The sequence below is a fragment of the Phaseolus vulgaris genome, chromosome 3 (assembly GCF_000499845.2).
Source record: "Phaseolus vulgaris cultivar G19833 chromosome 3, P. vulgaris v2.0, whole genome shotgun sequence".
NCBI lineage: Eukaryota > Viridiplantae > Streptophyta > Magnoliopsida > Fabales > Fabaceae > Phaseolus > Phaseolus vulgaris.
This window is the reverse complement of record NC_023757.2, coordinates 30,544,178-30,570,672: the sequence shown is the minus strand read 5'-3', so window position 1 is coordinate 30,570,672 and position 26,495 is coordinate 30,544,178. Positions and strand designations below refer to the sequence as shown.

At 31.8% G+C, this 26,495-nt stretch overlaps 3 protein-coding genes across 3 annotated transcripts; 2 read left to right on the top strand and 1 right to left on the bottom strand.

Annotated features, from left to right (window-relative positions):
• On the bottom strand, positions 1 to 6,881 carry LOC137805535 (uncharacterized). The gene is made up of 2 exons (XM_068605479.1): positions 6,669 to 6,881; positions 1 to 510 (listed from the first exon to the last, which is right to left on the bottom strand). The coding sequence occupies exons 1-2, from the start codon at positions 6,879 to 6,881 to the stop codon at positions 1 to 3; spliced, it is 723 nt and encodes a 240-aa protein (XP_068461580.1).
• Positions 6,882 to 15,127: 8,246 nt separating this feature from the next.
• On the top strand, positions 15,128 to 22,144 carry LOC137807070 (squamosa promoter-binding-like protein 1). Its single transcript, XM_068607518.1, has 11 exons — positions 15,128 to 15,387; positions 15,492 to 16,149; positions 16,375 to 16,559; positions 17,430 to 18,082; positions 18,340 to 18,414; positions 18,505 to 18,612; positions 18,713 to 18,830; positions 18,967 to 19,108; positions 19,566 to 19,701; positions 20,312 to 20,947; positions 21,364 to 22,144. The coding sequence occupies exons 2-11, from the start codon at positions 15,539 to 15,541 to the stop codon at positions 21,817 to 21,819; spliced, it is 3,120 nt and encodes a 1,039-aa protein (XP_068463619.1). The 5' UTR covers positions 15,128 to 15,387; positions 15,492 to 15,538; the 3' UTR covers positions 21,820 to 22,144.
• Positions 22,145 to 23,879: 1,735 nt separating this feature from the next.
• Positions 23,880 to 26,495, top strand: LOC137807071 (pentatricopeptide repeat-containing protein At3g06430, chloroplastic). Its single transcript, XM_068607519.1, has 2 exons — positions 23,880 to 24,315; positions 25,048 to 26,495. The coding sequence occupies exons 1-2, from the start codon at positions 23,977 to 23,979 to the stop codon at positions 26,188 to 26,190; spliced, it is 1,482 nt and encodes a 493-aa protein (XP_068463620.1). The 5' UTR covers positions 23,880 to 23,976; the 3' UTR covers positions 26,191 to 26,495.

Below are 26,495 nucleotides of genomic sequence, written 5' to 3'. Positions count from 1 at the left end.
TTATTGCATTTCTGTTCTGTGACCTTGTTGTGATCTTCGGTGAACACTCATTGCATTATAAACTTGATTTATCGTCATGACATTCTTCTCATTTCTCTCTTTCATGGTTAGTAAAATATTTCTTGGCTTCACTGAAGTTTTAGTCATATCCTCAACCATAACCTTTTCCTTTACACTTAACCTTTCAGCATATGGATGACCGACCATTGTCTCTGCCAAATCATGATTGTGAGAACCACAAATTAATTTAACCATCCACCCTTGACCACCTTTCACTGGTTTGCCTCGCAATCTGAAAGGACACTCACACTTCCTACTTCCCGTTCGACTGATATCTATGTCTTTTTTATACCGTATGTATTTACCTCCTCTCTCACAACCTAATAATACGTAGGACATCCTTCCTCGTTGCCCCGTCCATGTATCTGACCTCAATATAGCAATAACAAACCCATAAATATAGCCAACACTTCTTGCCCACTCTAACAACTTATCTCGATCACGAAATACCTACAATAACATATGCCAAATTTTAAAATCATTCATAAAAATAACATTGACAAGCCTAACATTTACCATACCTCATTTCTAGTAAATGTCTCACTTCACTCATGTGCCATGTCCATTGTCTAACGCGTTATAAGTTATTGACTGTTCCAGATCAACATCATCTAATCCATCCCACACATCAATCTCCCCTGAAATTCCCATGTATGAGTCCGTTGTATCCATTGAGAATGCTGAAAAAAAAAATCACTTAGCTTTCGTATAAATAAATACATTACAAAAAAAAATCCGCATCCCCAAATCCGGAACACATTCAGCATCATTCAGAATATCTACATCCGGAATGCAATACCCTATTTTGGATACGGATATCCGTAAGCTCTTTTTACACTACGAACATGGGCGTTCGAAACTTTCAAGTGCAAATGAAAAATACTTACGAATTTTTACATTCGTAGTGACTAATAATGGCTTCCGAACCCTAGCACCTGTAAGACACTATATTCACTTTCGCATAAAGATATCCGGGACCACCTCAGTCGAAGGAAACACCAAAAACCAGTTCAAATGGGTTCTTACCTCAACAATGTCTACCACACCTTAGCCTAAAGACGTTCCTCCACAAACACCTCCTCTGCAACTCCTCTCCAGCTCAAACCATCACCAAGCTCCTCTCCAACTTCTCTACAATGGAGTTTTAAAAACTTTGTCGGGTGTAGAAAGCAATTCATTGGGTGCAGGAAGTAATTACCACCTAAAAATCAAGGACAAATTCTTCTTCCACCCTACCAATTTGAACATGTATTCTTTTACTTTTCAAAATTACTCTTTATCTTTTATTTAAAAATATGAAATTCAAATATCAAAATTTTATTTGAAGAAATAAATCTAAAATGTAAAAAATACATTTTAAAAAAAAAAATTCAGAACACAAAATCCATAAATATATTTCATAAAAGATTTTTCAGAATTCAAACATGTATTCCAAAAATCCAAATATGAAAATGTATTCTACAAAAAGAGGTTTCAGAAATATTCTTTTATCTACACTCTCTTTTCATTTAAGATCATTTTTGTCATTTTACATAAATATTTTCGTTATTTTCCTGAAAAATCAGGTGAATGTTTAAAATGAATAATACCTTTTTTTATAGATATATTATTTTTTTATAGCTAAGAAACCATACCCAAAAGGACAACAATTATAAAATACTATGGATGTTTTTAAAAAATGTATAGAAGTTCTTCAAAGTTCATGTTTGATTTGTTGGCAATGTGGCTTTTGGAGGTTGAGAATGAAAGAGATGCAATTTTTAGGTACATTTTGGTAGTGGCATTCATGCGTAGACATATTAAAAAGAATGAATACCGTTTGTTTATTATTACTTTATACAATTCCAGAAGAAGAAGAAGAAGAAAATAGGGTGATGGAGCAAAAAGAATATGTTATATGTCCATGCATGAACCATTTTTTGTGAGATTTACCTTTTTCTCTTGTAAAGAAGCAAATTGAAATGGAACATGTACCTAGTCTCATGCCATCACATATCCAATCAATATGGTAAAATAAGGTAAATATATCTCTTTTATAATAGTATAAGGTAATTTTGGAGTCCCTTTTTCGGAATATGTTTCCAAGTTTTTTTTCTTTGTGTTCAAGAATTTTTTTATCCATAATAAAATTTTAATTTTGATTTTTAGATATTTATTTCCGTAACACAATAATCTCTTCTAGATCTATTTTATAGAATGTATTATTTTTAATTTCATATTTTTATTTTTAAAATAAAGGATAATTTTGAAAAGATTGGGTGTAGGAAGAATTTGCTAAGGGATTTCCCAACACATTGTTATAATGTATTTGGAGCAAAAGACACACTTCTATAATGTCTTTTAAGATTTTTTTTTTTACTTATGAAGGCTATTAGATGTTGAGGCTTCGATAAATTGGGCCTTCATTTGCGTAAAAATCAAGGGCAAATTCTTCTTCCACCCTACCAATTTTAACATTTATTCTTTCACTTTTTCAAATTTTCTAAAATTATCCTCTATTTTTTATTTAAAAATCTGAAATTCAAATATCAAATTTTCATTGTAAAAAATATATTTTAAAAAAGAAAATTCAGAACACAAAATCTAAAAATATATTTCAGATTTTTTTTTTCAAAATTTAGACATTATTTCAAAAATCCAAATCTGGAAATGTATTCTATAAAAAGAGGTTTTAAAAACCTCTTTTCCTTTAAGGTCATTTTTATTATTTTATAGAAATATTTTCGTTATTTTTCTGAAAAATGAGGTGTAGGTTCAAATTGATATGGTTCAAGAAGAATTTGCAAAAAAAAAACAAGTGAATAATACCTTTTTTTTTTTTTTTAGATATCTTGTTTTTTTTTTTAGCTAAGAAATCATACCCAAAAGACAACAATAAGAAAAAGGTTTAATTACCTTTTTCGTCCCTATATTTATAGCCAATAGTCAATTTGGTACCGTGGTTTTTAAAAAATTCAATTTGGTCCCTAAGTTTTTTAAAATATATTCAAAATGGTCCTTTCTGTTAAATATCACCAAACGGCGTTAAGTGGTGCTTATGTGGCAGACACGTGTAAGTTACTTAGATTGTGCTTACATTACTTTGGTGAATTCTGAATTAGGGTTTAGGTTATTCAAATTGGGGATTTCGAATTCTGATTTAGGGTTTCTGATACGAGAATTGCTCCCCTGGTTGGATTTTGTGGTACGCTTCCCTGCTTTGATTCCATTCGGAGGTGTGCTCCCCTCATTCGATTCTGTGGTGCGATCGTGAGTTACGATGGTGAGTTGTGTTCCCATGGTCGATTTGGAGGAGCGATTATGTGGTACGGTCCAGAGGTGGTGAAGGGGCAGCAACTGCGAATGAGGGGAGCACACCTCCGAATGGAATCGAAGCAGGAAGCGCACCATAGAATCCAACCAGGGGAGCAATCCTCGTATTAGAAACCCTAAATTAGAAATTCGAAATCCCCAATTTGAATAACCTAAATCCTAATTCAGTATTCACTAAAGTAATGTAAGCACCATCTACGTAACTTACACGTGTCTACCACATAAGCACCACTTAACGTCGTTTGGTGATATTTAACAGAAAGGACCATTTTGAATACATTTTAAAAAACTTAGGGACCAAATTGAATTTTTTAAAAACCACTGTACCAAATTGACTATTGACTATAAATATAGGGACGAAAAAGGTAATTAAACCTAAGAAAAAATACTATGGATGTTTTTAAAAAATGTATAGAAGTCGTGTTTCCACTCCTCATGTTCTTCTCCAAAGTTCATGTTTGATTTGTTGGCAATGTCACTTTTGGAGGTTGAGATCGAAAGAGATGCAATTTTCAGGTAGTGGCATCATGCATAGACATATTAAAAAGTATGAATACGGTTTGTTTATTATTACTTTATACAATTCAAGAAGAAGAAGAAGAAAATAGGGTGATGGAGCAAAAGGAATATGTTATATGTCCATGCATGAACCATTCTTGGTGAGATTCACCTTTCTCTCTTGTAAATAAGCAAATTGAAATGGAACATGTACCTAGTCTCATGCCATCAAATATCCAATCAATATGGGAAAATAAGGTAAAATATATCTCTTTTTATAATAGTATAAATAAGGTATTTTTTATATATAATTTTCACCTTTCTTTAGTTATAATTTATTTTTTTACACACTCTCTTAATATATACAAATAATCTATTACCATGTTATGATATTATTTTTTTCATTTTTAGTAAAATCTTTCACATTTTTCTTACACTCTTATACTTATTTATATTTTAACTTTTTATTGTATTTTAATTAATAATAATTTTTAATATATAACAGGAGAAATAATATAAAAATAGATAGCTGGGATTGTGTAATTGCATAAATTTTAAAAAATAATCTAAATAGTGAAAAAAATTAGTTACTATATGTTGCTTATATAAAAATATACTTTTTATGTTATATTTTTTATTTTGATTTTTAAAACACGAGAAAAAGAAAGAAACATCTAAAGTCTCATCACATAAATTGCTGGAGATCCCACATTAACTACAGACATTTTATTGTATATTAGTGGATGCAGACCTGACCTTATAAACAGATTTTATAAAATTGAGTTAGACTTAAAATTTACTTCTTAAATTTTTGAATTAATCCTAACGAAAAATAGGACCATCTATCCAAAATTTAAATAGATGATGTTTAACATAAATTTATAATCTTGGTTGAAATTGAAATTATTTTGAGTAACTTTTATTTTCTTTACATTCACAAATCTTTTTGGCTCCATCTAGCATCTTCTCTTGTACCATCATATAAGGGAAATTACAAAACTCTCATTCACTTCTTTTCTTTTCCCATTTTTTCTTGTTAACCTAATAAAGAAGAAGAGGAAGTGTAGGACAAATCCTAGGTCCACATCAGAAAAAAGCATTATCCTCCACACTAAGCACATGAGTTGCCAGGGACCACGTTATAGTACAATGAGTTTATCAATTTAATTGTACTTTTCATATCTATAAAATATCATGATTGTTTTTTTTATGTATTTTAATAAAATGAATTAAATCCAATATTTTTCTCTTTTTTTTTTATCTTTTATTAAATATTTAGTAAATTTTGTCGTCATCTACTGGGTAATAATGTGATAGATACTTCCTTTTACGTATATACTAATGCTACTCTATTATATTTTTGGTTCCTTAAATAATTTACCAATAATATAAGTATGCTTGTTAAACAATACATCAACTGTTATATCATTTTAGGCAGTTTATAATGTAGTTATTTGCAAAATTAATCAATGTTGCTTAATAAATTTAGTATGGAAATATATGGCATGGAATGACATATGTAAGCACTTGTTTTAAAAAAAATGGTAAAGGAGAGATATTAATAAAAATTATTTTAAGTAGTAATATGTAAATTCATTGTAGACTCTATAAAATTAAATTACACTTTTATGTGATGTGTTTAATTTATATAAAAGACCCACAAAACTAAGATAGATAAATTATTTATTAGGTGTTCTAAAATGTCATCATCTAATAATAACATGTGAACACAATCTATTAAATATTTAATAATAGCTAACATGAAGATTAAAATTAACAAATAAAATATTTATCGACCTGATTTATATAAATAAAACTCAAAAAGAAACAAAATACCACAACCAAAGAAAAAAACAGTTAAACCTAATTTATTTGCAAACTATTGTGCCCTCTAATTGTTTTTCCTACCTTGTTGTGTCTGTTTTAGTTAATCCCGTGAGCAATGCAACATTTTTTTACTATGGCAATACTTGTTAAACGCGAAAATTGAGTTGAAATATAGGTTATTTTATTGAAGTAAAATAGAGTGAAATTAAAAAAAATGAGAAAATTGTAAATGTAAATGAATTTGATTTAAAATGTAAGGAAAAAAATAAGGAAGTGATAGTTTTTTTTCTTCTTCTTATTATATATTTATCTCATGTTTATCTTTTGAAAAATTTGTCCTATTTTTAGTGCAATCACCGTGATTAGACACATAATCCATGATTAGATCAGTAACCACCAAATATCACAGGACTAAGTTTAATGTGTTTGCGTATGGGGTAAGCAAGTAGTGTTAAGGGCAATAACGTAGTTTTAGGAGTATAGAAGGAATTATGTAGCTAAAGTGGGGATATTCTTTTAATTATGTAGACAATTGTTTTATTCACAGGAGTAAACATATATATATTTATAAAAGTTTTCATATTAGACATTATTATGTAATTTGAATTCTCAGCCTCAAACAACAACAATAATCTGTCATCACATGAAAAAATATTATTAAAAAAAGAAAAAGGAAAGAAAAAAAAAATATGGAAGAATTAGACCAAAATCCATATGCTAACAAAAACGATACATAGGAAGATTATACCTATTTATAAAGAATTCTAAATGAAATGTTTTTTTATGAATAAATCCTAAATTAGTCAACTTATCAACACATGTATTTCCTTCACGAAAATATTAGTAATCGTAAACCTGATTTTTCCACAGTAATTAAGACAAGTATTCCATCGATTATGAAGCATCCACAGAACATTAGTCATAGTAGTAAACGCAACACAAATCAAGGCAAAATCACATGCAAGTCATACATTAGTAAGTCCCATCTTTTGAGCTTCCTCTATAGCATGTATAACTTCATAAAACTTAGCAACCATAGCAATTTGAACCATAACTCCATGAAACTCCCATCTAACAAGAAGAGGGCGAAGAACTTTGCCACTACGAGTATTAATACCAAAAAACTTAATCACATTGAAATCCAACATATAATTCTTCATTGAAGCTTTAGACAAATTTCCCATTAGACAAGTTAAGTCTTTAATTACCAAAATAGCCCTAGAAACCTCAATTTTATCCTAAAATCTAGCATAATTCCTCATATGTCATATCATCTAAATAGAAAAAGTTATCACAACAAGCTTAATCAATTTAACCAAAGGACTACCATCACTTTTCATAAAAGAAAGAAGATAATTCTTATTAGAGAAATGAGAAGTAAGAAAAAGCTGTCGAACCCAACTCCAAATATGCAAAGCATTATAACATTAAAAAAATAAATGTTGAATAGATTCCTCATGTTTTTCACAAAGCGTACACATAGAACATATATGCAAACCTTTATTTTGAATATGTTCAAACTGTAGGAAGCCGCCCATGAAAAACTTTCCAGAGTACTAGAGTTTTGAAAGGCGAAATAGATGAAAACCAAATGAATTTACCCCAACCACATGGAACTCCTGGTTCCAACAAAAAAGTCCTAATCGATTTAAGAGTGAAATGATCAGACTCATCTAGAATCCAATTAGGAATATCTTGTTCCTCCCTAACCATGATATGATTAAAAAAATGAGGTATCTACTGTAAACACAAGGGAATATTTCAATCACAACCTGTCCAAAACTGAGAGACTATATGTAGAATGCTAGCACCATCAGGTAACCTTGCAATACTTGTTAAAGAACTAGTAGAACACCATTTATCATTTCATAAATTAATAAAAGCACTTGTATCAACAATCCAAGAAGTATAATCAAGTATAGTAGAATAAAACTACTTAATTTCAGGCCAAAGAGATGAGAATCTATAAACCATTCTAAAGTCGTATTTTGATTTAAGAACCCTGACTTTTAGGAGAAAAGACCAAGGCTTGTTGCTATAAGCGAAGTTCCAAGCAAGCTTAAGAAGATATGCATTATTTTCATGACGAAGATTAATAATCTTCAAATCTCCATTCTCAAGAGGGGAACAAATTCATGATGACTATGCCTTTTTTCAAAATACCACTAGTCCAAATAAAATTTCGACACCATTGCTCAACTTGGTTAAGAAGTGAAATAGGCCATTTATACATATTAAATCTAAAAGCTAGAAATCCAGTAATCATCGTATTGACCAATTGAATCTAACTCATCATGCTAAGAGATTTATCTTTCCAAGATGCAAGCTTCAATTTGACTTTATCAGTCAAAGGTTGAAGAAATCGACACTTTGGAGCACCAACAAAGATTTACACTCCTAAATAATTGAAAGGCAAACAACCATGACTACAAGAAAGAATACGTTGAATTTTGGTGACAAATCTTGCAGAATTATCCATGGTGAAAGAACTACTTTTAGAGTTATTAACATATTGACCATAAAAATCACCATATGTTTTAAGAAAAATACTCAAATTTCTAAGAGACTTAATATCCCCCCTATAAAAAACAAATATGTCATTAGCATATAAAATATAAGAGGGAGTGAGATAACCTTGCGGACTAGACATATGTAAAATTTTCTTATCATTCACAAGCTTAAAGATACCTCTACTAAGAACTTCCTCTGCAAGACAAGAAAGTAAAGAGTCAAAGGATCACCTTGTCTGACACCTCTACTGCAAGGAAAAAAATCCACCAAACTGTCATTTATTCTGATAAAAAACATAGTTGAAAGGAGAATTGTACTAATCCAATCGACAAACGAGGGGTGAAAATCAAAGGGTGTCAAAACTAATAATAAGAACTTCCAACTCATAGTGTTAAAGGCTGTATGAATATCGAATTTGTAAGCCACATTACCTTCTTCAACCTTTTTAGAAAACATGTTAATAACTTCAGAAGCAGTACCAATGCAATCCTGAATCTATCTATCCTGCACAAACCCATAGTGATTAGGAGAAATGATTATGGCAGCCACAAGTGCAAACCTATCCGCCAGTATCTTGGAAATAATCTTAAATTTGAAATTAACAACAACAATTGATCTATAATCTCTAATGGAGTCAACACCCAGAATCTTAGGAATAAGAGATACCACATTACTGTTCATTCTAGGGAGAATCCAATTTTGTTTAAAAAATTGTTGAATAACATTGCGAACATCTATCCCAATAATGTCCCAGCAAGAATGATAGAAAACACTACCAAAATCATTAGGACCAAGAGCACTATTACCATTAAGATTAAAAACAACAATTTTGATTTCCAAGAAATCAGGACATTTAATCAACATCATGTTCTTCTGAGAGGAAACTAGTTTAGGAATATAAGAACCAATAAAACCCTCCATATTACTGGTATCCGGAACATTAGAAATAGACTCAGCATAAAGATTTTTATAAAAGTCCAAAATAAGATCCTCAATGAGTTTAGGATCCTCAGTAACCTCATTATCAGTCCATAGACGATGAATCCCACTAGAATTATTTCTCCTTTTGACCACAACATGGAAAAAATTCGTATTTCGATCTCCATCTTTGAACCATAACATCTTAGCCCTTTCTTTCCAAAACAAATATTGACAGTGAAGAGCAAGATCAAGCTCCTCCTTAACAATCTTTTCTTAACAAAGAAGCCCATCAATATCAGACAAACTAGCAGTCTCTAAGTTTTGTTGAATAGCAAGGAGTAGACCCTGCTTAAGAAGAACTGCATTATGAACATTACCAAAAGATTTTTTCTTCCAATCTCAGAGTTCAATTTTAAACCTTTTTAACTTATGTTGCAAAATAAACATAGGACAACCAACAACCTTATTAGCCCAAGAATCATGAATAAGCTTCAGACATGAAGTGTCCTGAAGCCATATAGAAAAGAAACGAAAATTGCTAATCTTTCTCAAATAATTACTAGCAAGACTAGCAAGAATAGGGGAATGATCAGAACAATTTTTAACAAGAACTTGATAAGTACAAGAATCCCATTCATCCAGACACACTCCATTACATAAAGTCCTATCTAGTCTTCTATGAATTCTATACAACCCTCTCCTTCCAGTATAAGACATACAAGAAAGATCATTAGTATTAATACAATCAAGGAGTTCATTACAAGAAATCTAATTAGGAGCCACCCCCCTTTACAGTCATCCGTCGAGAGCACAATATTAAAATCTCCCATAATACACCAAGGCCTTGTGAAAGAACTAAGATCCCTCCACAAAAACCGTCTAGCAAAGTATGTGTTAGCACCATAAACACCTATAAAGCTAAAACATTTATCATGTAGAAGACAAGTTACAGAAATAATTGATCATTGACCAAGAAATTTTGGACAAGATTAAGAACCGACAAACACCAAAGTTTAACATCTTTATTAACAATAGAAGAAGTAGCCACCATATGCATATTAACAGATTTGAAAAGGACGTTGAAAGCATCAGTGTACGACATCATAGGTTCAGCAAGAGAAACCAAGAGGGATTTATGTAATTTAAGTAAACTAATCAAGATCTCCACAATTTTGTGGTTTAGTCCTCTAACATTCCAGAAAAATGAAGAGACCTTCATTGTGACATTGTAGAGAGAACTGCCTTAGCTGTTTATTTTGGATTTGTCAGTCCCCTTAGGTGGTCTCCCTGGTTTTCTTTTAGTGCAAACTATTTCCTCCCCAGCATCATTGGCATCCTCCTCCATCTTGTTAGTATGAGCCCAAAACTTTGAAACAACATTTCTAGTTTCCAAACCATCAAAAAAGTGATTTTGCATGACCAACGATAGTGCTTTAACATCCCCAAGAGATTTAGCCTACCGATGGGAGGTATGAGGCGACGGAGATGGTACAGTTACAATAGCAGAGACCTCCACATGATGACCATCAATTGGAGTCTTAATTGGTGCTTTAGAATCTGCAAGTGATTTAGCCCTCCGAAGAGAGGTAGGACACTACGAAGATGGTACAACCACAAGAGCAAATACCTCCACATGATGATCATCAATAGGAGTTGTAACTGAATATTACTTTGAGCCATTGGCTTGCATAACAACAGGTGAATTCCTTAGCCTCCCTGGTTATGGGAAATCCAAAGTGGGAGTGGACAACCTCTGCCTGGATGGGGACCTATCATGATTCGAGGCATCCTCAAGAGGAGACATATCTACAAAATCATCATCCACTCCACCTGTTTTAACAGAAGCAAGGTGATTCAAGAGTGGCCCTACATTAGCCCCGCCAGGAGCATCAATGTTCAATTCATCAGTGGGGCCTTCCACAAGCTTCGGTTGCGGATCTTTCTTCCGATACCCTTTACGTTATTTAGGAACTGCGGTCCTCCCCTGTTCCCGTTCATCAGAAGTTGTCTTCTGAGAAGGTTTGTGTTAAGGCACAGGAACACGACCCTGATCATGAATCACCCGACACTGAGCAAACTCATGCCCAATCATCTTACAGTGAGAGCAAAATGGAGGGAGCCATTCATATTCCACATCAGCTACAAAAGCAAAGTCCGAACGTTCAACCAAGAGGTGATCGGGGAGAGGGGACAACAAATCAATATCCACCAACACTCTAGCAAACATACCGCTATTCTTTCTCATAGTATGCTCATCCAAAGACAAAGGAGTACCAAGACCTCTGATGATGGAAAATATCGCCCTTGATTTCCAATACTCCAAAGGCAATTTGTAGATTCTAACCCAGTCCTGAGTTTTGGTACTCTTCATGGTAGTTGGAACAAAGTCTTTTTTCCAAGCAAACAATCTCAAGAAATCAAGAGATAACTTCAAGGAACCCATCCCGAGGGCCCATCGCATGTCTTCTAAAGAAGCGAACTCAAACTCATAGAAACCCTTCCCAAGACGAATGACTTTCCACGATCCAAGAGCTTTCCACAATGGGTGCAACTTTTTAGTTAAACCCAGGTATGTGAGAGGTTTATCCCCCTTAGATAGAATAGCCCGACCATGAATATGGGTCTTGCAATCCTCAAGACCAGCCAAGTAATTTGTCTCATCAATCTGGACAACAATCATGTCTCCCTTAATACAATGAGTAGGTAGTTGAGACAAAGGAATGACACATGTACATGACCTATCTCATATAAATAAATGACAAAGGAATGCTTATGGATCTTGACATCCAGAAAATTATTTATGCTGTCCAAGTAAACTTCTGAATGTGAAATCTAGAAGTGGCATATTAATTTAAAATTTAGATATCTGCAACTTTGCGATTTTACTTACGAATATAAATATCCAGAATATAAAATTTTTAAATTATTACGAACAAAACGGATATTTCATATCAGTGTATTGGTTCCAGTCTGAATTGATATGGTGCAGCCATTATTTTATATGAATTTTAATCTTCTGCATTTATTATATTTTGTTTCCAAATCTGATATCTTACTTTCATCCATTTTTCCATGCCAATAAAAAATTCTCTTTTTCACATAGTTAAACCTATTTATTTCTCTTTTTATTTTATTTTTCTTTCCTCTGTCTTTCGTTTCGTATGCAAACAAACAAAGCCTAAATAAAGACGTACTACTTACAATTAAAGGGAAGGGGCCAAGAACCAAGACCATCTAATGCTACCTTTTTTTTTTCTTTAGTAGTCCCACAGCATCAATTATTATTATTATTTTCAGTAAAAAAACTATTTCAAATCAAATGCAATGATAGTGAGGAATTTATAAACAGCATCAATTATTATTATTATTTTCAATAAAAAACTATTTCAAATCAAATGCAATGATAGTGAGGAATTTATAAGGACAGATTTGCCTTGTTTTTGTCTTTGGATACATATCTCATATCTATCTATGATTATTATAAATTTGGTTAAATATTTTTATTTTTATGTATTTATAAGAGAAAATCAAATGAGACTATTAAATGAGTGAATTTTATATTTTAATTTCTTTAAAATAACACTTCAACTTTAAAAAAAATAAAATAAATGTACTCTCAATTTTTTTATAATGAAATGTATTATAGGTTAACTTAGTTTATAAAAAAGTGATTTTTAATGAATATTTATAAAAAAGGTAATCAAACAGAACTTATTAAATTATATCAAATTCATTAACATTATAACTTACTACATTATATCAGCCTAAAATAAAGCAAAAGGCTAACAAGTTGTCGAAAAATTAAAGATTTAATGTGTACAATACAAATAAGTACAAATATCTGCACTAATAAATGTAAAATAATTTATCATATACTTTTCAAATATTAATCAGAAAATTAACGGGAACGAACATATTCTATAAATCTTTTAACTTTTGTCTGAAAATTTTAATAAACTGTTTGTGTATAATGATTTTTTTTATAGATAAAATAGTGCATTTTAATCAATAAAATAAATTAAAGAGGAGAAACTTTTAGAATTGAAAAGAAAGTCATAAATATAAATTGTTGTTTTTTTTTAGATAAAATATAAATTATTTGAATTATAAAATATTAGTATTGATATAATGAATTTAAAACTAATTTTTTGAATTAAAATTATATATATTTTTAAAATCTTGATAAAATTTTCAAAGTATTTAAAAAATTAAACATGAATTGTGAGACATAAAATAAACGAATAATTAAACTCCCAATAAAGAGAAATCAGAGCTTCAATATTGGACTAACAGAGATACCATCAATATTTCTCTTTTTTAGATAAAAAATATTTATATTTAAAATCAAGAAAGACTCCATCAAACAAGGATAACATAATTAGAGCATGGAATTGTCTAATATTTGTCCAATAATAACATACTTTGGTTATCAATAAAATATTGTTTTTGTTTTTGTTTCCCATTTAACTTTGTGTTGCTTAAAATTAAATAAAATTATTTAGATAAATAATTATCTGTAACATCTCTATTACTATCGTCTATTAGATTATATAGTCTATTACATTAGATACTAAAGTTACTTATCAAATTTAGAATTAATCAAAATATTCATAATACATTATTAAAACTTATATAATTAATTTTTATCTACTTGGATGATGCAGGAAAAAAATAATGATTGTGCTACTAATTTATTTTTGAAAAGATAGTTTGCTGGTTAAAACATTTTCATAAATTATTATTGACTTTAATAGTCAACTTACGAGTTTTTTAATGTATTTTAACAATAATAATATTTTTATATTAAAGGATTATTTATTTTAATTAAATCATTTTTTTCATATATTAAATTTCCTTTTCAATTTAATTTTATCAAACCCGCGTACAAATTTAAATTTGTTTCATATAATTAAATTTATTTATAAATTAAAAAATCAGGTCATACTTTTATGGTTTTTTTATTAATGCTTTATATTTTATTGATTTAATTGAATTTTTTTGTTCTTATACTTGCAATTCCTTTTTAATCAGGTTCTTACAAGAAAACTTTAAAAAAAATATTTTTTTGGGAAAAAAAATCATTATATACCACAACAAGTAGTTCGTTCTCTAATAGGTAAGTCACAACAAGACCTCTGTTTGACTACTGAGTTCTCTAATTTTGTTGGCAATATATTCTCTCAAATTTTAAGAAAAATGCATTTAAAGAAAAGTTAAAATTTACTATCATTCTAATTTTTTTTCAAGTTTATTGATTTTTTTTAATTATAATTCTCTCAAAAACTATATCATAAATAAACTGTAAAAATGTTTTTATCCAGTAAGAAGATTTTTATCCAGTGAGAAGATTAAGACGATAAACAATTTAATAAAAAAATATATAGTTTCATTTAATTATAAACTGCACAATAAATTTATTCACTCTACAATAAATATCCTAAAAAATTATACGTTTTTAAAATTAATTGACTGTATCAGTTGAATAATAAAACTCTTAATAATGCAGCATAAACTATGTATGATCATTAACACGGTATTAATTGAATAGTTAAAATTGAATTTGAATTTTAAGAAGTGAAACTTGAATATTTTAAATAAAGAAGAATTTATAAAAACTAATCAGTCAGTATTTTAAAAAATACATGATTTAATATAATTGTACTCTTTTATTTTCCTTTGTGTATATTTTGGTTTCTTATATTATTTAAAATTGATATTCGATACCTTATTTTAGAAAATCAATAAATATGAGTTAAAGTATAAAAATATTAAAGTAAAAATATTTTTAAAATAGAAACCTAAACGATGAAAATTGTATTAAGTTAAAAAATAATGATCAGTAAAATAGACGACAGTAAAAAACAAAAAAGCTATTGTATGATGACAGTTTGCAGTTTTTTCAGAACTGGTGGTCTGTGATCATATTTTTTAGTATTGGTAATTTAACAATCTTCCTCGATTTTCAAACAGATAAGAAGTAAATTGTGTTCGAAACAGCGGAGATTCCTTTAGTTTAACCAAACAACAATGCATGATGACAATGTGGTCACACTCACTCCATATAAGAACTCACACATTCATCATCACTCTTCAGTCAGTCTGAGTAGTCAGCACAGAAAAAAGCACATTTTGATGTCAAATAATCTGTTCCTAATTTCTCTCTTGTCTTTTTTAAGGCCACCACTCCCACCTCTTCCTTTTTCTCCTCACTTCTTAAAAAACACACACAATTCTTCTTCTTCATCTTCTCCTCATCATGTAAATTCTCAAGCTTGTGTGAAAATGCTCCTGCAAGTTTCAATTTTTCTCTTCTGGTTACCAACCTTTTGTGTTTTTATCATTGGTTGATGTTTTATTTGCAGGTGGGGTTGTAAATTGGACTTTGTTGCAGCACATTAGATTTTCATCCATGGAGGCTGAGTTTGGGGGTAAGAATCAGTACTTGTATGGACCTGTGGTGTCAGGAATGAAGAAGGCTGTTGCGAATGGGAAGAGGAGTTTGGAATGGGATTTGAATGATTGGAAATGGGACGGTGATCTTTTCACTGCTCAGCCACTCAATTCAGTGCCATCAGATTGTAGGAGCCGCCAGTTTTTCCCACCACATCCTGAAATTCCTGCAAAAAAGACCAATCCTTCCAACGATTGGTCTTCTTCTGCAATCAACCCTGGTGAGGGAAATAAGGAATTGGAGAAAAGGAGGAGGGGTGTTATAGGGGAAGGTGAAGGGGAGGGACTGAATGATGAGGGTGGTTCTCTTAGTTTGAACCTTGGGGGTTACGGTTACCCTTTCATGGTGGAAGGAGAGGAAAAAAGTAGAAAGAAGACAAAGGTAATTGAGACTACTACTGCTGCTGCTACCACCTCTAACCGTGCTGTTTGTCAGGTGCAAGATTGTACGGCTGATCTTGGTAATGCCAAGGATTACCACCGTAGGCACAAGGTTTGTGATGTTCATTCTAAGGCCACTATGGCACTAGTGGGAAATGTTATGCAACGTTTCTGTCAACAGTGTAGCAGGTCAGTTAGAATGCTTGCAATCAGATCTTTTTCTGGGGGTTATACAATTCATATTGTGATCATCAAATTAATATTTTGTGAGCCTTCAAAAAGGGGAAGATTCTCTATTTTTTGTCGATTAAGTCCTGAGTGAAAGTTGTTTAAAAAAACTTATTTGTTTTAAGAATTTTACGGTATTTACCAACCTTTGTACTCAAGTTGGATGTAACTCGTAATTTGTAGCAGGTTTCATGTCCTTCAAGAGTTTGATGAAGGGAGGAGAAGTTGTCGTAGGCGTCTGGATGGCCATAACAGGAGGAGGAGGAAAACTCATCCTGATGTTACTGTTGTTAATGAAGGCTCTCTTAAGGATGGAAGTGGCAGTAGCTATCTTTTGATGAGTCTGTTACGGATACTGACCAATTTGCATAGTGAGTATTTGTGACAACAGAAGTTTATCGGTTTGGCATTCTTTACGATTTATTTATTTTGTTGTTGCAATATGAAACTGTAATGATAATGAATCTAAGCTACTTGTTGGTGCTGTTTGAAAGTGTTTTAGTGGTAAAATCTTATTAAGGTTGGCCTCATCCGTATTGATGCTAATTTAAAGAATTTGAACCCATTAGATTCTGGAGTTCAGATGATGAGTGGCTTTATTGCACAGTTTAGTTTTTCAAATCATTTTCTTATATTTTTATGGTCATTGATATGGCAAACCATGCCAAAGGTGCAGTTGTATTTATTTTATTTTTTTCCATAGTAGCTTGATGACTTGAGGAGTCTATTTTTCTCCTATGCTAAGTTTCCTTTAAAAGTTCAAATTTCCAACTCCAGTTAAAAACCAGAACCTAGGTGGTTAGCTTTAACAGCATTTCTTGACCTTTCTGCTCTGCACTAGAGTCTCATCTACCTAAATAGAAGTATAGCGTTTGCATAGGGAGATAGGCACTTGACCTTTGACATCTTGTTACCAGATTGAAATTGATTCTCCAAATTATAATTGGCCCAAAGTATTTGATAAAAATGTATGATAGTGATTAAATTGTATCATCAAATACTCTTCTTTTTACATGTGCCTTCTGATAACTTTTTGGCACATTCCTGTAGCAAAGCTAGAAGGCCTGAAGGTTTTGTCTGCTGGATCATTACTTGAAAGAGAAAATAGTTACTTATGATTTGAGTTAGTAGCTTTAGTGTTGTCTCCGCTGTTATAATCCTTTTGCCTTTCACCTTCATCATGGATGTCATAATTGGAATACTCATTTGACCCCACGGATTTTTCCTTCTATAAATTGCAGCAAATGGGTCAGATCATACAAGGAACCAGGATATACTCTCTCATCTTCTGAGGAACCTGGCAAGTCTGGCTGCTCCAAATAATGGTAGAACTTTAGCCTCCTTATTGGAGGACTCTAAAGGTTTGTTAAATGCTGGGACACCAGGAGGTGCTTATGAAGAACCCAACCTTAATTCAAACACTCCTGAAGCTTCCAGACGGCCTGGTTCTTCCATTAAGATTGATAATGGCTTCATCAGTCAGGACCCTCCAATATCCATGGCACAGTGTGAAACAGGGCCTACTAATGGTGGGACACAAGAATGTATACCTTCAGGAGATGGTGGAGTAGAAAATTCAAAATCACCTCCAGGAGCACCATTCTCAAGTATAAGTCAATCAAGGGGAAGTCTTCCATGCCAATTAACTGCAGTGGAGACTACACTTAGAAGGAACAACTTAAATAACGTTGACCTTAATAATGTATACAGTGATATGCAGAACACTGTTGAGAATCATAAGAAGCCTTATCATCATGTGGCATCTCAGATGGGATCTATTGATCTTCCCTCATGGTTGCAATGTGATTCTCTTAAATCAAGTCCTCCACAGACGAGCAGAAACTCAGATTCAACCTCTAACCAATCACCATCTAGTTCCAGTGGAGAAGCTCAGGTATATTCTTGGTGTAATTTAAGTTTATTTCCTTATTTCTGAATTTATAATTCTGCTCTTTACTTTGTTTCAAAATATTTACGGTTGTTTAAAAGATTCTTTAGATATCTTTACTGATAAAGATACTACTTTGCCAGGACCATTATTTGAGGTCTGTTTCTCTGGTTCGTCTAACTTTTTATTAGTGTGAAGGTCTGTTTTTGACGGCTGTCTCAGAAGATTTATTGATTGAAATGTTGTTTGTTTACTGTTTACAGAGTCGTACAGATCGAATTGTTTTTAAACTCTTTGGCAAGGATCCAAATGATTTTCCCCTTCTTCTCCGACCACAGGTACTTTCTTGTGACATGAAATTGCCGTAGACAATTTACAGCAATGTTCCTTTTTTCTGTGTTTGATTTACATTTTCTTTTGTGTTTCAGATTCTCAACTGGTTATCCCACAGTCCCACAGAGATAGAGAGCTATATAAGGCCAGGTTGTATCATATTAACGATATATCTTCGTCTTGAAAAATCTGCATGGGAGGAGGTATTGTTTAATATAGTGCTACAAATGCTGGTCGCCAGATGAATACATTTGAAATGGGGAAAATAATTTAAATGTGTTTATTACTATTTTGATATTGCAGCTCTACTGTAATCTAGGATCCAGCTTGAGAAGGCTTCTTGGCGAATCAAATGATACATTTTGGAGGACAGGATGGGTATTTGCAAGGGTGCAGCAATCTTTGGCTTTTCTGTATAACGGTTTGTTCTCCCTTATACTGTGTTGTGTGAACATTCCTGTCATGTGATTGCAGTTTTTTAGTATCCTGAAGAACTTATATTGTTCATTATCTTTGTTTCCAGAAACTTTTTTTTATTTCATGCATCTCTCCTGCAGGTCAGGTAGTCTTAGATGTGCCCTTGTGTCACAAAAGCCCACATCATTGTACGATTTCATGCATTAAACCACTTGCTGTTCCTGCAAGTGCTAGGGCTCACTTTATTGTGAAAGGCTGCAACCTTTCCCAGTCTAGTACAAGGTAAATCCCTTTACATTGATTCAGAATTGTTGACTTAATGGAAGGTTCTAGCAAGAGGGGAGTATTTGTGCACTGGAAGAAGCTTATGTTGAATTACACAGTACTTAATTCTGTTTGATGCATATCATGCTGATGGATGTACAATTTCTTAAGAAGGGATGAGAAAAAGGAAAAAAACCATAATGTATTTTTTGTTTCCCAGATTTTAGCACCTTTTAATATTTATTGGGTGGAATTTTGAAAGAAAAAGTGGATTCAGATTCTAATTACTGTCAGTAGCACTTATCCGGGGGGGTGGACACCTTTACCTTAGTTCAAGGGTATAAATTGGATTTTTTGTTCTTCATATTCTGTGTAGGATTTTGAATATAGGAAAGATCCTAGTTTTAAATTTTGTTTGTTCGGATTAGCCCAGATGTTGATCTGTTGGTAATGAGTTCTCTAATTTTGTTTCCAGGTTGCTCTGCGCACTTGAAGGGAAGTATCTGGTACATGCTAGTTGTCATGATTTGATTGGTGGAGCTGATAAATCCATTCAGCATCTCAACTTCACTTGTCATATACCAAATGTAACCGGGAGGGGTTTTATTGAGGTGGTATCACTTTATCACAATCCAAATTTTTTCTAAGCATTTTTCTGTGGTGTTTCTTTTCCAAAAAAAGTGAAATATGACTTCGTTTCATTTTTTTTTTTTTTTTTTTTTTATTTTCATTTTGAAAGCTTTAGAGTGTATTCTGTAAACTTACTGAAATTAACCGAAACATACAAGGTCTGGTGCTTACTTCTTAGATGTTATTTGTGTTATGAATAAGTCCTTTGTTAATAATTCAATATTGATGTTGTTTATGTCTGCCATTTGGTTCTTATAATAGCTCTTGGAAACTTGGTAGCTTTTGGTTAACCTTAGTAGTCGCATATAGTTTAGGCTTTCTTATAAACTCTTTTATGAATAAGGTTGAAAATCCCACATTAGCTATATGACCAAATTATAATATATAATCAGGTGCTAGTCTTATCTTAAAAGTTGTTTTAGGCTTAAAATCTATTTTATAAGAAATGAGAATGATGTAAAACACTTCTCATGCCTGTTTTCCAATAAAGAAAGCACAAAGTAGTTTTTGGAAATTAAATCTATGGATGTAAGACGGCTTTTTCTATTGTGCAAGTTTCTGAAAATATATTTTGATGAGAAATGCTGTCAGGTGGAAGACCATGGTCTTAGCAGCTGTTCCTTTCCATTTATAGTTGCAGAAAAAGAAGTCTGTTCAGAGATCTGCAAATTGGAGAATGTGATTGAGGCTGCTGAAACCACTAATGATTTCCAGATTAAAAACCAACAAATGGAAGAAAAGACTCAAGCTCTTCATTTCTTGCAAGAAATGGGTTGGCTCCTTCATAGAAGTCGTGTGAAAGTTAGGCTAGGTCCCGTGGCTCCTATCCATGATATCTTCCAATTTAATCGGATCTCGTGGCTTGTTGACTTCTCGATGGACCATGGTTGGTGTGCTGTGATGAAAAAACTCTTGGATATTATATTTGAGGGCGGTGTTGATGCAGGAGAACATGCCTCCATTGAGCTTGCATTGTTAGACATGAGTCTTCTACACAAAGCTGTGATGAGAAACAGTAGACCTATGGTAGAACTACTGCTAAGATTTGTGCCAGTTAAAACATCAGATGCTGCTGACAGTGAAGTGAAGCAAGTTGAAAAGGCTACTCACAGATTCTTATTTAGACCTGATACTGTTGGGCCAGCTGGATTGACTCCTCTTCATGTTGCAGCAAGTATGAGTGGCTCAGATAACGTGTTGGATGCATTAATTGATGATCCAGGAATGGTAATTCCTTTATTTTCTCTATAATGTAACTTTATGTTTTCTCATGCTTTTGCATTGGACTACTTCAAACTACGGGGATAAAGGGGAAATGACTACAAGGAAAAACTAGTGTTTCTCCCCCTTTTCACCTGACTTTTGGTCCACTGGAATGGAAGAGAAATGAGGTGACCCTTTAGTTCAATATAATGGTTTCTAGTAGGCATAGGCATGATAAGTCCTTTCATGCTCAGTCTCATGCTTGATGAGGTTTTCTGAGTTCATATCTTTCTTTAGGAATCCACATCAAGTGTTATCTAACACCAGCATTTAGCAGGGAATGCATGTGCATTGTTTTCCGTATATTTACATTGATCCTGATTGAATTACTGATCACAATTAAGTACACTATGCTTTAACCTTATATCTGTTGTGTGCAGGTAGGAATTGAAGTATGGAAAAGTGCCAGAGACAGTACAGGTTTGACCCCCCACGACTACGCATGCCTTAGGGGCTATTACTCTTACGTTCAACTCGTTCAGAACAAGACCAACAAAAAAGGTGAAAGACTACATGTGGTTGATATACCTGGTACTGTTGTAGACAGTGGTAACACAAAGCAGAAGCTATCAGATCAACATAGGACAGGTAAAATTTCTAGTTTACAGACTGAGAAGATTGAAAGCACAGAAATTGCAAGTGAATGCAGGGTATGCCAGCAGAAGTTGGCTTATGGTGGCATAAGAACTGCAGTGGTCTATAGGCCAGTCTTGCTCTCCATGGTGGCCATAGCAGCTGTGTGTGTCTGTGTGGCTTTGCTCTTCAAAAGCTCACCTAGAGTTTACTATGTGTTCCAGCCTTTCAACTGGGAGTCATTGGAGTATGGAACAATATAATGCTACCTGCACCTGCATATTTTACTTCAGAATCTGTGAAAGTCTTAGATTTTGAGTATATATATAGAGTATAGACATATTCTATTATTATACATCAATAGTAATAGTAGCTGTAATCAATATATATACATATGGGGGAAAACCCAAGTTTGAAGCTTCACATGTGCAGAACAGAATCTAAATATGTGGTCAATGCTATGTTACCGATGTGTGTAATGAAACTGATATAATATGTTATCATTGTGTGTAATAATCATAGAAGAACTATGTATGAACTCAAGAAATATGTCAAGTGCACATGAACATACTTAATTTGTCTCATAAATTTATATTATTTTTCGAAATCGACATACAATTCTATAATACTTTATCATACAACTAGTATTTTAGTCATATATATAATAAACACAATTATTATTTATTTTATATAAAATTTATAAGAAATAATTATATTGTGATATAATATTTTTTAATTATTGATCATTTATACTAAAAATATTAAAATTCTATATATATATATATATATATCACTCACAAATTATAAATGCTTTATTACCACAATAAGATGTATTTTATGGTATACTTGGTTGTGTTAATAGAAAAGGTTGACAAAAACACTGATATTGTGTTTGAGAAGGTAAGAGTTTATTTACCTATATTTTTACTATTATATTTTATTTTTTACTTTTAATTTAAATTATTATCTCATTCTTAGTATGTTTTTTTTTTTAATTTTAAATGTTTACAGAAAATAGTGAAAATAACTATTTTTTCTATATTCTGTACAGTTTTTTTTTTCTCTATTAATTTTGAACTGAGACTTTGCTGGTTGACTTTCTTATTTTGATAAGCCAACAAATCTTCGGAGAAATTGACTTTTATACAAATCTTTGAAAATATGAAACAATTTGAAAACAAAGTGACATTTTATAAAGCAAAAGTTTAAAGAAAAGTATAAAAACAAGAGATTGCAAGAACAGTAAATCTAGCCATAAATTTCACCAAACAGAATTAATAATTTTTCTTCTTTCTACTTTTCCTTTAATTCATTTTTTTATTTTTGTTTTTTTCTTCTATATTCCATCCATCCAAATAAAATGGTGTAATTGATTAAGAAAAAAAATAAAGAAAAGAAAAGGGAATGAAAGAAAACAACTAGGAAGTGAGATTATGTTAATGTTATTTAATATATATATATATATATATATATATATATATTACTTTTTTATCAGTTAAAATTTATTAGAAATGATAAAAATTTCTGAGTATCATGTTCTATTTATGATGTATGGTATGAGAGAGAACAATGAAGTAAAAAAAAAGACAATAAAATGAAAAGACTAAAAAGTATTTTTTTATTTTTAGAAATATTTTTTCTCAATTTGCATACTATTTTAGTATAAAAGACAGAAAGAAAGAGAAAAAAAAATAAAAGCAATGTGCTTCTAAAGTTTAATTAAATATTTTCTCATTCAACTTTTACTATTTTTATTATTTTGTGAATTTGATCGTTTATTTATTTTTATATTCTATTAAATATCTAACAAAATACATGTCTTGAAAAAAAGAGTTAAGAACATATAAATATATTAACATCTTTAATTACAATTTCTTTTGTAATATGAGACATAAATTTAACAATGTCTATTTAAGTTTTTACATATTTAATAAATTTGGAAGATGCAGTATATAGTAATAATTATACCATCATGCAAAGGAAATAGGGAATACATAGAATTTTTATTTTTTATTTTTTAGAAATAAAAGTATTTATTTATTTAATAAAATAAATAATTAAATAATTTTTTTAAAGTAATATTATATAATTTTTTTGAATATTATTATTATAAAATTATATATATATTAAATTATATTACTTTTTATTTTTTAATTAATTATTTATGAAAATAATAAAATTATATATTTTTTAATATAATAAAGATTTGTGCCTATATATTTTCCCTAGTTGAATGATAAAATAAATATAAAATTAATCCAAAAATGAGAGTGAAGTAAAATTCCAAAATCTCTTATAATATCATCTTTAGTTGAAGAAATAAAAAATGGTGCAGTGGATTGATTTAAGGGATGTGAGTCTTCCACACTCACTATTCTTCTTCTTCTTCTTCTTCTTCTTCTTCTTCTTCTTCTCTGGCTATGGCTTCCCTATCTCTCTCCTTTTCATCTTCCATTGTTCCCTCTCGAATTCCCCACCACAATTCTAACAGAACCCATACTCAACACTCCACTTTTAGGGTTACCTGCTTCGCCATTTCCTCTCCCCCTTCCAAACCCGTTGTCAAAAAGCGACACTGGAAAAAAGGTGAGTTTCCTGGTACTTCGGAAACATTGTTACACGATAGTACGAGGAGGACCCCCATCAAGAATATCAAGCAGAAGTTGGAGAAAAAGAACAGTGCGAAGGCATGGGTCAACACTGTCACCGAATCCTTATCTGAACAAATCGACAAGAAGCAGTGGCTTCAAGCCCTTCAGGTTTTCACAATCAAATTCAACACTTTTACATGTGTATGAGAAGGAGTTGAGATTTTTTTTTTGTAGACTATTTATTTAGTTGAGTCAAATTTTTTGTTTGATTGGAGAACAAATAATTATACTCCTTAAATCACAAACTGATATATGATAAACTCGTTAACTTTTATATAATGGTAAAAATATAATATTGCTTTCCATCTAAACCTTTTGTTCTTGTTCCTTCTTTGAAGTTTTAAAAGTTTTGCTTTGAGCTCTTAGAGTGTACTTGACCTAACAATAAAATGAAACGTTCAACGTTAGGGAACCAAACTAAACTAAAACAAAGAACCCAAATGCGGAGAGTCCTTTTTAGAGCAACTTCTCCATTAACACTTCTAAGAGAGGGAAAAAAGAGTAAAATTAAACTAGTTTTCCTTAAGTTTAAATTAGCTTATTCATAACTTCAATATTAGATTTTGAAGGAACTAACTAATATGAAGTAACTTATACAAATTAGTTTATGCATAAGCTAATTTTAATTTACATAGAAACTAATTTAACTTTTTATTCTTATTTTTATTTCTTAAAAGTGTTTATGGAAAAAGCTTATCAAAACAGACTCTAAAACTATATTTTAACATATAATAATTACCTTGAAAGTCATACTAAGAAAATCTGATTGATTGATAGCCTAAGAACTTTTAGTGCATGTATCTAATAAACTATTGGTAAGAATTCTACTTAAATGTACAGGTATTTGATATGCTTAGAGAACAAACCTTCTACAGACCCAAAGAAGGGGCTTACATGAAACTTATTGTGCTGCTTGGAAAATCTGGTCAACCCCACCGTGCCCACCAACTTTTCACCACAATGATTGAAGAAGGTTTAGAACCTACTCCTCATCTGTACACAGCATTGCTTGCTGCGTATTGCAGGAGCAACCTTATTGATGAAGCTTTTTCAATTCTTAATGAGATGAAGAAACTTCCTCTTTGCCAGCCTGATGTTTTCACTTACAGTACCTTGATCAAAGTTTGTGTGGATGCTTTCAAATTTGATTTGGTTGAGTTATTGTATGAAGAAATGGCTGAAAGGTCCGTCACGCCAAACACAGTGACTCAAAATATTGTTTTGGGTGGTTATGGTAAGGCGGGGAAGTTTGATCAGATGGAGAAAGTGCTTTCCAGCATGCTGGAGAGCACTACCTGCAAGCCGGATGTTTGGACAATGAACACGATCATCAGTGTCTTTGGTAACATTGGTCAGATTGATATGATGGAGAAATGGTATGAAAAATTCCGAAATTTTGGGATAGAACCTGAAACGCGCACTTTTAATATTTTGATTGGCGCCTATGGGAAGAAGAGAATGTATGACAAAATGTCATCTGTTATGGAGTATATGCGAAGGTTGCAATTTCCATGGACAACCTCGACTTTTAACAATGTGATTGAGGCATTTGCAGATGCAGGTGACGTGAGGCACATGGAGTGTACATTTGATCAGATGCGTGCTGAGGGTATGAAAGCAGATACCAAAACTTTCTGCTGCCTTATCAAAGGTTATGCAAATGCCGGTCTCTTTCATAAAGTAATTAGCAGTGTTCACTTGGCTGGAAAGTTTGAGATACCTCAAAATATTGCCTTTTATAACGCAGTCTTATCTGCATGTGCAAAGGCAGAGGATTTGATGGAAATGGAAAGAGTTTATAAGCGTATGAAAGATAACCAATGTCAACCAGACGAAACAACATACATGATCATGATTGAAGCATATAAAAAAGACAATATGAATGACAAAATATACTATTTGGAGCAGGAAAAGCAGACAATGATAACTGACAACAAAAAAGTGAGCCGTTCCGAGGATGATATCTTTAGTTCAGACAGTTAATGCATCGTATTCTATACTTATTTTATGGGAGCAGCTGCTTATTTTTGTTTTGAAATGGAAGAAGTGACCGGTTGCTGAATTAGGCAATCAAGCTTCATTTGTCATGGTGAATTGCAGAACTTCTTCCTAACTTCTGTGTGCTTGTTCTAAAGTTAAATTTAAGCTTTAACATCTATTTTGCTTTCAGAAAAGAACTTAAACATCCATGTTTTTTAGGTGTACAGGGATAGTGGATAGATGGTAGAGTTAATAGTTTGTTTTGTCAAATTGAGCTTATTTATCGAAGTGCTGCCTTTTTTTATTCA